We start from the raw sequence: 11569 nt of genomic DNA, 5'->3' as shown, positions 1-11569 counted from the left end.
GGTGACAGGTCCTTGATTCCACGCAAAGTTAAACAATACAAGTCCAATAACACCACTAATAGATCCATAAATATCAAATTTTTTCCATTTATCTTGTTGTAAATGATAAATTCCATTGGGTATAAAGAAAAGTCCTAAAACTGCGATAAGGAAACATAAAATTCCGAAAATCCAAAACTGCCATGGCCACCATGATTTTTGTGATATTAATGAAGAAAATATTGCTCCTATAATGAATCCAAAAGGTGCAACACCCCCAAATATAGACATTGAAATATTCTTATAACTTGATCCTTGTGGGAAATAATTTCCTAATAATGCTAATGAATTTGGAACACAAATAGCAGGACCAATACCAGCTAAAGCTCTTGTTACATCAAAAAATATATGGTTTTTTGAAAAAGCTGAGAATCCACATACAACACTCCAAACACCAAACCAACAATAACCAATAATGTATAGTTTTTTATAACCAAATAAATCACCCAATTGTCCAGCAACTAAAATAAATGTTCCAACTGTTAAGGAATAAGATGCACTGAACCAACTTATTTCACCTGGATTTTCAGTTTTGAAAGTTTGAGCTATATAACTAAATGGTACAGCTGTTTGTGCTAAAGCTGATTGGGTTAAGAATTGTGATATCACCATCAAAGACACAAAAGTTACCAATCTTGGTTTAGATATTTCTTCAAACGAGGGTGATAACTTTACTTGTTGATATTCCTCTTCAATATAATTATTTTCCTTCTTTTGTGAGTTCATTGTAATTGATTGTTGTACAATTTTCTTCGACAAAGGAGAACAGAAAACTTCATTTAATAGAGAATCAACCCTAAATATATGTGTAAATCCAAAATTGTAGATATTGAAAGTTGAAAATAACCGAAGACGTATAATTTGGGTTCTTACTTTTTTTTTTTGGTTTTTGTTGCCCAGTTCTTATGCCGGTTAAATGAAAGAATCAAAATTAAAAAAAAAAGGAATTATACGGGATAAATTTACAAAAATGGAATGATTTCCCCGTTGTGTACATGAAAATGCTTATTAATGCTAATTAATGTTTATCAATGTTTATTAATTATTTTACTCATCAGACACTTCATCGTCTTCATAATCAGCATCTGAATCGTTTCCTGCTTCAATGTATTGATCTTCAATACGTTTCAAATGTCTAGCAGCAATTTCAAATTGGCCTCTATCACAAAACATTTTGAATAATTTAGGATTCATTGATCTAAATAGTTCTATAAAAGCTCTTGCTCTTTGACCATTTTCAAGTTCAATATAAACAAAATATTGAGTGTTATTCTTGGTAATTTTAGTTATAGCTTGGATTGATTCATAATCCAACGTTTTCAATAAAGGTACAACTGTTTGTGTCGGAGCTGGTTGTTCATTTAAAATTGGTGCTGTAGTTGAAACATTTTCATTTGATGATGATACTTTATAATTTGAATCTTTATTATTGGATAGTGAAGGTTGTGTTGTTGTTGCAGTATTAGTTATAGTGCTAGTACTTTCCTGGGCTGTTGATGTCGTATCATTTGTCTCAACATTTGTCAAGCTTTCACCGTGATTTGTTGGTTCCGGTTCAATTGATGATTTTTGAATTTTTGATTTTCTTGGTGAATTAGAATTAGATGTTCTTTTTCTAGTTGGTGAAGAGTCTTTAGTCATACTTCTTGAATTCATTAACGATGCTAAAGGTATTAAATTTCTCAAGTTTTCTTCATCATTAGATTCTTCTAAAGGTAATGAAGGATCCGGTGTTGGCTCTTGAACTTGCGGTGGTTTATTGATAATTGGGTTTGGGGGTAAAACAACAAGTGTTTTCCCTTGATAATTTGGTGCATTTTGAGGTATTTTAATTCTATTTCTTTCTGTTATATGACTAATTGAAGATTCTGGTAATGAAGATAAAGGTGATGATGCTGATGATGATTCTTGCATATTTGGTATATCGGAAATTTGAGGTTGTATAGGTTGATTTAAAATACTAACAGCCAAATTTTCAGCTGTTCTTAATTGTAATTCATCTTGTGACTGAATTGGTAACGTTACACTTTCTGGTATTTCAACTTGTTCTTTTTTCACTACAATATTTTCTTTTTCTTCTTGTTGTTGTTGTTCTTGTTCTTGGTGGTGGTAGTTAAAAATCAAATGTTCTTGTTGTTGTTTATAAAAAGGTGAAGAATGGAAATTGTTTGGATTATTAATATCACTTGTTATCATTGGAGATGTGGGTAGATTGTTAAAAGTTGTTTTATATTCACCAAATGAAATATTCTCTTGGTAAATATAATATTCAATTTTATGGACTAATTGTTTAATAGTCAAATTATCAATATTTCTGAGATCTAATTGTAAATCTATTAAATGTTTATCAATATTTAAAGAATCAAAAATTCCTGAGACCATAATCATATCTAGTATAGTTCTTGTTAATTCAAAACTGATATAATGTGAAGAGTTCAACATAAATTCTTTCCATTTAATAAAATCATTGACATTTCTTATAGGTTGGAAAGAAATAATTTCCTTTTGTTTTTCATTAACACATTTTCTAACTTGGCGACGTGGAATCATTAAATAAAAAAAATGAGTACATAATTCTTCCTCATTAGGGAATTGATAAATTGTTGGAATTTGACTTTTTTGAATTGAATCTCTTAAATTTTGATCTGCAAATTTCATTATAACTTTTGAAACTTCAACAAAATTAATTGGTCTTGGTATACATGACATAAATTTTTTAATATCATGAGCCAGTTGTTCTCGATCATATGGACTAACAGCTTCACCCCAAACTTTAAAGTTACATTTTAATGAAATATCCATATAAGTTTCAAAAGTTCTCATTGAATTTGTTTCTTCACGTATAAAACGTTCACGATTAGTAGTACTTCCTGGTAACTCATGCGGTATGAAATTTGGTGATGGATGATATCCAGGTGCAGCTGTGAACCCATCAGATGGTAGTAAATATCTCACTGGATGATTCATATTCCCATGGTATAATTAAATTTTCAAAAGTTTGAAGTTAATTCAAAGTACTAAGTAGACGGGTATTAAACATTAAATAAAGTACGCGTTTTTATTGTTGTTTTGTTTTGAATTTTTTTTTACCCGAATAAGCTTCTTCGCGACATTGTTGATAAATTTACTCGTACGAAAAGAATTATTTATAAATTCAAATCATTTTATTCATTAGATTTTCCTAAAAATTGATCCTCAACTTTCAATATTGCACCATATGGTGGCACTATACCTCCAAGTTTGCATAAATTGAGAAATGTGTCAACATCTATTCTTGCTAATTGGCGCAAAGATGCAATAAGTAAGGTTTTAGTTGATTTTTTATGTCTTAACAACAATTTATAACCATTATAACCACACATTTTATGACTTTTAATTGCTTTCACACATTGTATCTCAGATATATAGGCTTTTGTCAATGCCCCTTTAGATCTTATATCTTTTGCTGTTTTCACCAATGTATCATAATCATTTTCTTCATTTGAATTTTCTTCTTCTGAACTTGAAGATTCTTCTTCTAAAGATCTTTGTGATGTTTGATGTTCCTCATTTGCTTCATTTTGACTTGAATGTGAACTTGGTACAGGTGAGAAGGGGAAATTGTTTGGTGTATTATTATATGTTGGATAAGTATGATAAACTGGTTGAGGATGTGGTGGTGGTGCATATCTTTGTGGTGGTAATGATGTCATTTGATAATGTTGTTGAAAATGATAAGTTGGTGGTGTATTTAATGGTGGTTGTTGATTTAAAGATTGACTATAAAACATTTGAGCTGGTGTAACGTTTGATAATTCTTCAAATGATTTCACATTGTCTTGATCAATTTCTTGTTGATTTTCATTAGACGGATCTAATTTTTTGGATTTTTTCAATTCATTGTTTTTGGTTAATTCGTTTTTTGGTCTTTTATTTGTAGATTTATAATTAATTTTCCCCTTCAATTGATCTTTTTTTCGACTCTTATCAAATTGTTTTCTATATTTTGATAAAACTTCAATAACATTTTGTCGATCATTTGTACTTGTTATATCAACATTTTGATGATATAAATCATATATATTTAGTAAATCAATTGTTTTTTTTATTTGTTTGGAGATTTTTTTTTTCAATTGCATTTTTGGAAACATTGAAAATGAAATCAGATGTTTCATCAGAAGACATATTGATGATTAAAGATGTGATTTAATTGAAAGTATAATCAACATCCCTTATTTAATCCCAACCACAATTTTTATTTATTCCAAAGTTTTCGCGATTTATATGGTGGTGTTATTCTCGGCCGAAACGCCAGAATTTGCACTCTATGTCTTCAAACCAAATTAACTAGTAATTATTTGAAGGAAACTTGTTACTCTTATACTTTCAATATCATGGAATTTTCTCTATTCTATCATCCCTTTATCATAATACAGGAATTTCCATTTTCGTTAATTAAAAATCTTTAAATCTCAAAAAATAAATTTTTAAATTCTGAATAAAAATTTACAAGGTTGGCTTTTCAAAATTGTTAAATTTTGAGATCTTCGAATTCTTAATTATATTTTCCGTTTATATATATTAGATTCAAAAGTTAAAGCAATATAATATATAGTATTAATAGGAATAACTCTAATAATATTCACGGATCTTAAGTGTCAATCGATATAATTGATATTATTACTAAGCAATTATATAATCAATATAATCAATAATATAAAGTCAGCAATTTCTCATTAATTAAATCATTAAAACTATAAATTAGGGTTGAATGGGATACATTATTTATTTCTCTACCTAGATAAGTCTGTTAATGTAATACCACTATTACCTGCGGATGTACACTGTCACGATCAATACTTTCAGTTATATTAGAATTGATGTATATCCGGAAATATCACTTTATAAGGCAACCTATTTAATTTACAAATTTACTACTATTATTGATCCAATTGGATTTCACGGATATAAAATTAATAATGCTCTTTTCAACCCAAGAGTTGATTCAAAGATTGTTAAAGTTGAGTTATTTTATCAAACGTTTATTGAACGATCTGCAAGATTGTAAAAAATCTCTGCAATCTGAACGAGCAAATAAATACACGAGCAAATTTATTATGGTTGCATCGTTGCAACAATGAATTGAATTGAGTATACCTATATAATAATAATGAGATCCAACAACTACATACGGTAAATCATACATTTGATTGGCATATCAGAAACCATCATCACATCATGACTGTCACTTACAAAGGTCTTGATTGTTTAGCTGATAAAGATAATCAATTATATAAAGATTTGAAAAAAATTTCACAATCTGGTAAAAATGCTTGGGGATATCAAGTACATTATGGTTATTATGTGGTTTATTTTGGTATTGTTTTAATCTTTCTTACATTTTTGAAAAATATTTATTTTAAATATAATGATTATAGTTATAGAAATTCAAAAATTGGGTTTAAACATTATAGATTATCAATTATGAATAAAATTATTGGTGTTTCAAGATATATATCTTATAAGAAATTACCTATAATAATATCACGTATAACTGGTTTACCTTCATCATTTGGAACATTATTTATTATAATATCTTCAACTTTATTTATTTTTTGTTATTGTTTCATTCCTAAAATTTGGATAAGACCATGTAAAGGTTTTGGTTCACCACCATTAGCTGTTCGTGCTGGTTTAATGTGTATGGGATTAACTCCATATCTTTATTTATTATCAGGTAAAACAAATTTTATTAGTGGAATAACAGGTATAAGTTATGAAAAATTAAATATTTTCCATCAAGGTCTTGGTTGGGGTAGTTTATTCCTTGGATTAGTTCATACAGTTCCATTTTTCACTCAACCTGTTGCAGAAGGTGGTTATTCAAATTTAAATAAAGTTATAAAAGAAGATGCACTTTATGTAAATGGGATATTTGCAATTGTTGCATTATTATTATTATGTTTATTATCAACAAGATTTTCAAGAAAATTATGTTATGAGGTATTTTTCCATTCACATTGGATCTTAGGTTTAGTTTATTTTGCTGCATTAACATGGCATATATATGGTGAATTAAAAGCTGATAATTATATGTGGGCAACTTTGGGATTTTGGTGTTTCCAAATGATTCATCGTGCAATTGTTAAAACAACTTTTAAACCAAATATTTATTCATTTAAATCAAAATTAGCTTTTTTAACTCTTCATAAAGATTCTGGAATTTTTGAAGTTAATATCCCAATTTCAAATACTTATGAATTTAATTGGAAACCAGGTCAACATATATTTATTAGATTTGTTTTAGGAATCTCCACTTTAGATAATCATCCTTTTTCAATAATGTCAATTCCATCATCATCTAAAAATTCAGAAATTAAATTAATTGTTAAACCACATAAAGGTTTAACTGGAAAAATTTATAATTCACTCCTCAATAATAAAGGTGATCGAACTTTGAAAACATATATTGATGGTCCATATGGTGGAATGAATAGAGATGTATTATCATTTGATCAAGTAACATTATTAGCAACAGGATCAGGAGTTACAGTTACATGGTCATTTTTTGAGTATATTGTTAAAAATTTAGAAATTGGATCTAATGCTATAACAGAAGTGAATTTTGTTTGGATTATAAGATCAATCGATTGTCTTGATTGGATTTCTAAAGAGTTGGTTATTACTTTAAATAAAATAATTGAAATACAAGGTAATCTTGATGGGTTTTCATTTGATATTTATGTTTCAAATTCAAATGAGATAACTCCAAAGCAATCTGATGATGAATCTACTCCAGAAACTTCAAAATTGATACCAAGTACTGATCTTATTGACAATGGAAACTTTAAAAATCATTTAAATATTCATTATAACGTTAAACCTCAAATGACAAATTATTTACAATCTTTACCAATTTCAAAAGGTAAAAATTGCTTTATAGTATCTGGTACAAATTCTTTTCAAAATGATGTTGGTAATGGTGTTTCACAATTACAAAGATATGTTTTACAAGATAAAGCTGAAGAAATTTATTTACATAGTGAAAATTTTGGTTGGTGATTATTGATTTTGCATAACATATAGTGTACATACAAGCTGTAAATACACACGTATTTAAGAGGAAATATGTTTTCTGCTTAAATATGCACAATTGCCTTTTCTCTTTATCAGTGATCACTGAATCCTGATCAGTGCCGTTGATTTTTAAAGTAGTTTCGCAACTCAGAAAACGTGAATAAAGGAAGATTGCGTTGAGTTTTCATAAGTTATGATTTATTAGTAGAGTACGTAGGTATGGATGTTTGAATCTCATAATTATCTATTTTATTGGTCCATTCTCCATACCTCAATCGAAGACGAACGTTCAATCTATAAAACTTTAAAATTTAAGAGAGTTGAAATTAACAATGTAATCTTAAAACTACTTGGAAAATATACAAATCTCGAAACCTTTAGCGAAGTTTAAAATTTGACAACCAAAACATTTATGCTTTATCAGAGATAGATACGAACGTTGAAGGTGACGTCTGACAGGTTTATTTTAAGGTTAAGTTGATCCAACCTTAGCCGTATCGGGAATATTACCTAAAGTAGATAATTTATATCTTTTTCTTCAACTGCAATTTAAAACAAGTTTTAGCATTTGTGCTTTAAATTACAAGCCCAGAGTCATGATATGATTCTTGATTGTTTGATAGACAAGTTTGTTAAAGGCTTGATGATGGTGAAATCATAAGTTACCACTGAAACACAGTATCCCCACCGTTATGCAGTAATACGACAGTCCATCGAAGGTTCAAGGCAGATAATAATTCACATTATATATAGGATACATACTTTGAGTGAAATTCATACGAGTCAAATGAATCCAAACTTTGCTATTGCCTATGGCATTGATAAGAAATTGATAGGCATATGAAACAGTTAAATAATACAATGTGCTTAAAGTTATCATCGGTATTTCTTGGGAAAGCTTGGTGCACTTTGGGTATTATATGCTCGAGAGTTAAAAACAATGAAAATGTGTACTTGATTCTCTTTGACAAGCCCCATATTCGTTGGATCCTTATGAATAATGTAGGGTATAAATAAGATACATGATCTCATTTTTATTTGAATTCATGGCTCATGATCAAATTTATCTCAATACCATTGTATATTTTTTTGTTGGTCAAGATGAGTGCAGACAAATCTGACATTAAAGAAAATATTGAACTAGAATATGATGTTAACAAAGGTACCGTGTTGTCCAAAATTAATTCTCATGATGAAATTTCATTTAGTGAATCTGATTTAAACAAGAATCAAAATCAATTTGATGAAGAAAGAATTGTGGCATATTTTGAAACATTAAGTGATGAATCTATTCAACATTTATTAACCAAAACTGGTCATGGTAATGATATAAATCATGATAACAAAGATGATTTGACATTTGATTTGAAATTTATTTTGGATAAAATTATTGATATGACCAATGTGAGAGTTTTAAATATTTTTAAACAAATTTATGAAGATCATGAAGGTGATGCAAATTTCCCAATTTATGATTGGAATTTTATTGAATCTGTTATTAATAATGATATTAATATCGAGGAAAACTCACAAATTAATTTTGAAGCAAAATTATCAGCTGTATTAATTCATTATCATTCTCCTTATCCAGAAGTTAGAGCTGTTACCGATTTGGTTAATGATCCAAATGAACCAATTGAAACTATTAGATCCTGGACATTAGCTATTATCTGGTTGACTATTCAAAGTGGTATTAAAGAATTTTTCGCTCATAGATTTCCTTCAATTTCTTTAAGTAATAGTGTTGTTTCTATCTTATTATATGCATCTGGTAAATTATGGGAATATATTATTCCAAATGTCACAATTAATTTCTTCGGTAAGAAATTACAAACAAATCCTGGTCCTTATTTTTTTAAAGAGCAAATGTTTGCTTCTTTAATGACAAGTGTTGCTGCAGCTAATGTTTATGTTTCATATAATATTGTTACTCAAGTTAAATTTTATCATCAAAATTGGTTAACTTTTGGTTTCCAATTTCTTTTAGTTATGTCAACTCAATTAATGGGACTTTCATTTGCTGGAATTTTGAGAAAATTTGTTATTTACCCAGTTAGATCAATGTGGCCAACTATTTTACCATCAATTGCTTTGAATCGTGCATTATTAAAACCCGAAAGAAAGGAAAATATAAATGGATGGAAAATTTCCAAATTCAAATTTTTTTGGACAGCTTTTGGCTCAATGTTTATATATTTTTGGCTTCCAAATTTTTTATTTCAAGCTTTATCAACTTTTAGTTGGATTACATGGATTTCACCAAATAATTTTAATCTTACAACAATCACTGGGTTCAATAGTGGATTAGGGTTGAATCCAGTTGCAACATTTGATTGGAATATCATTACTAGTTTAATTTCACCTTTGGTGCTACCATTCTATGTTAGTGTTAATATTTTTGCTGGTATGTTTATTTCATTTTTCGCTATTGTTGGTATTTATTATTCAAATTACAAATGGTCAGGTTATTTACCTATTAATTCAAATGGTATTTTCACCAATGAAGGTACTTCATTCAAAGTTGAAAAAGTTTTAACTAATGGATTATTAGATAATGAAAAATATCAAAATTATTCACCACCATTCTACACAGCTGGTAATATTGTTCTTTATAGCGCATTTTTCATGTTTTATCCATTTGCATTTTTATACAATACAGCTAAAGAATGGAAAACAATTCATTTTGCATTATCACTAATGTATGAAAATGCTAAAGAAACTGTTCAATCAATTAAAAATCGTGAAATGTTCAAAAGAAAGAAAACCACCAATGAAATTGATCAATCTAAAAATCTTGCAAGTTCAACTTTAGCAAAATATAATGATCCACATTCTAAAATGATGGCACAATATAAAGAAGTTCCAGATTCATATTATTGGGGAATTCTAATATTTTCCTTATTTTTAGCTATTCTTTGTGTTAAAGTTTATCCAGATACAAAAACACCAGTTTGGGGTATTTTCTTTACTGTTGGTATTAATTTTGCCTTTTTGGTTCCATTATGTATTTTACTTTCAGTTACAGGTCAACAAGTGGGATTAAATGTTCTTGTTGAATTGATTGTTGGTTATGCCTTGCCAGGTAATGGTGTTGCTATGATGACATTAAAAGCACTTGGTTACAATATTGATGGTCAAGCTGATAATTTTATTTCATGTCAAAAATCTGCACATTATACAAGAGTCCCAATTAGAGCTATGTTTAGAGGTCAATTAATAGGTGTTGTTATTCAAGCATTTGTATTTTTAGGTGTTGTTAATTGGTCATTGACAAATATTGAAGGTATGTGTGATCCAAAACAACCTCAAAAATTTACTTGTGCTGGTGAACGTACATTTTATTCTTCAAGTGTTTTATGGGGTGTTATTGGTCCTAAAAAAGTTTTCAATGGTCTTTATCCAACAATGAAATATGCTTTTTTAATTGGGTTCTTGGTTGCATTATTATTCATTGCAATTAGATATTTCAAGCCAAAGTTATTACCAAATAATTTTGAACCAACAGTTTTCATTACAGGTATGATAAATTGGGCACCACATAATTTTTCTTATATTATTTCAGCTATGTATTTTGCATTTTTCTTTGCCTATTATATCAAGAGAAAATATATTGCATGGTTTGAAAAATATAATTATGTTTTATCTGCTGCCTTGGATGCTGGTGTTGCATTTTCAGCTGTTATTATTTTCTTTGCAGTTCAATTTCATCCTAAATATGTTGATTGGTGGGGGAATAACATTGTAAATAAAGGTATTGAAGGTGGTGAAGGTCAAACTAGTTTATATGATATCACATTAACTGATAGAGGGTATTTTGGTCCTGAACGTGGTCATTTACCATGAGAGTTGTTCATTTTAGTCAGTAATAGTGAACATTTTGATAAGACAGGTTCTTTAATATTGAAATGTTTATAAATTTGTATATTGATTTAACGGGGTTTTTTGGTTTAAACAAGATGTAAAACTTCTGTGAGGTCAGTCAGTATAAGTATAATTGAAGATAAGGCAGAGGTAGGGTAGACTCATAATATGTTAGTGTGTTTGACGGGAATGGGTCCGGCAGCTCAAAAGAAACAAACATTCACGGGACTACGCACTATATTAATGTAAGTATGATCTTATCTCGGTACAGATAGCTATACAATTGTCGTTATCAATTCATAACATGTTTCACAATGCTCAACTTGAAGAAATATTGTAGACTGGTCACTGGTCACTCTAGATTGAAAAGAGTACAAATCAAAGACGTACACAGAAGCCGAATATGCACGAACTATCAAGTGTATGTTATAGAGGTATAATATTTGTTACTTGTATTACCATATGTGGCGCTCAAGTTGTCTACGACACATCAATTTCCGTATAATTCTTGATCACCCGTATAGTAATAAAGTTATTGGATCGTACTGGACATATACGATCAGCTATAAGATAATACAGCAGCTCTGCAGCCTGCTTAAATGGTCTCAGGATT

The 11569-nt window shown here is 28.9% G+C and overlaps 4 protein-coding genes across 4 annotated transcripts; 2 read left to right on the top strand and 2 right to left on the bottom strand.

Moving 5' to 3' along the window:
* Window positions 1–1086: 1086 nt before the first annotated feature.
* On the bottom strand, window positions 1087–3006 carry BN7_2432 (uncharacterized protein; the record flags this gene model as incomplete). The annotated part of the gene is made up of 1 exon (XM_011276957.1): window positions 1087–3006. One exon carries the CDS (start codon window positions 3004–3006, stop codon window positions 1087–1089), a length of 1920 nt encoding a protein of 639 aa, XP_011275259.1.
* A 197-nt stretch (window positions 3007–3203) lies between these two features.
* BN7_2431 (uncharacterized protein) lies at window positions 3204–4157 on the bottom strand (the record flags this gene model as incomplete). Its single annotated transcript, XM_011276956.1, has 1 exon — window positions 3204–4157. One exon carries the CDS (start codon window positions 4155–4157, stop codon window positions 3204–3206), a length of 954 nt encoding a protein of 317 aa, XP_011275258.1.
* Window positions 4158–5256: 1099 nt separating this feature from the next.
* FRE7 (putative ferric-chelate reductase) lies at window positions 5257–7080 on the top strand (the record flags this gene model as incomplete). The annotated part of the gene is made up of 1 exon (XM_011276955.1): window positions 5257–7080. The coding sequence occupies one exon, from the start codon at window positions 5257–5259 to the stop codon at window positions 7078–7080; it is 1824 nt and encodes a 607-aa protein (XP_011275257.1).
* A 1116-nt stretch (window positions 7081–8196) lies between these two features.
* On the top strand, window positions 8197–10938 carry BN7_2429 (Oligopeptide transporter; the record flags this gene model as incomplete). The annotated part of the gene is made up of 1 exon (XM_011276954.1): window positions 8197–10938. One exon carries the CDS (start codon window positions 8197–8199, stop codon window positions 10936–10938), a length of 2742 nt encoding a protein of 913 aa, XP_011275256.1.
* Between the last annotated feature and the right edge of the window lie 631 nt (window positions 10939–11569).

The sequence above is a fragment of the Wickerhamomyces ciferrii genome, contig 00055 (genome assembly GCF_000313485.1).
Source record: "Wickerhamomyces ciferrii WGS project CAIF00000000 data, strain NRRL Y-1031 F-60-10, contig 00055, whole genome shotgun sequence".
Classification (NCBI taxonomy): domain Eukaryota; kingdom Fungi; phylum Ascomycota; class Saccharomycetes; order Phaffomycetales; family Wickerhamomycetaceae; genus Hansenula; species Hansenula ciferrii.
The sequence above is the reverse complement of the archived record's forward strand: the minus strand, read 5'-3'. Positions and strand labels throughout refer to the sequence as shown.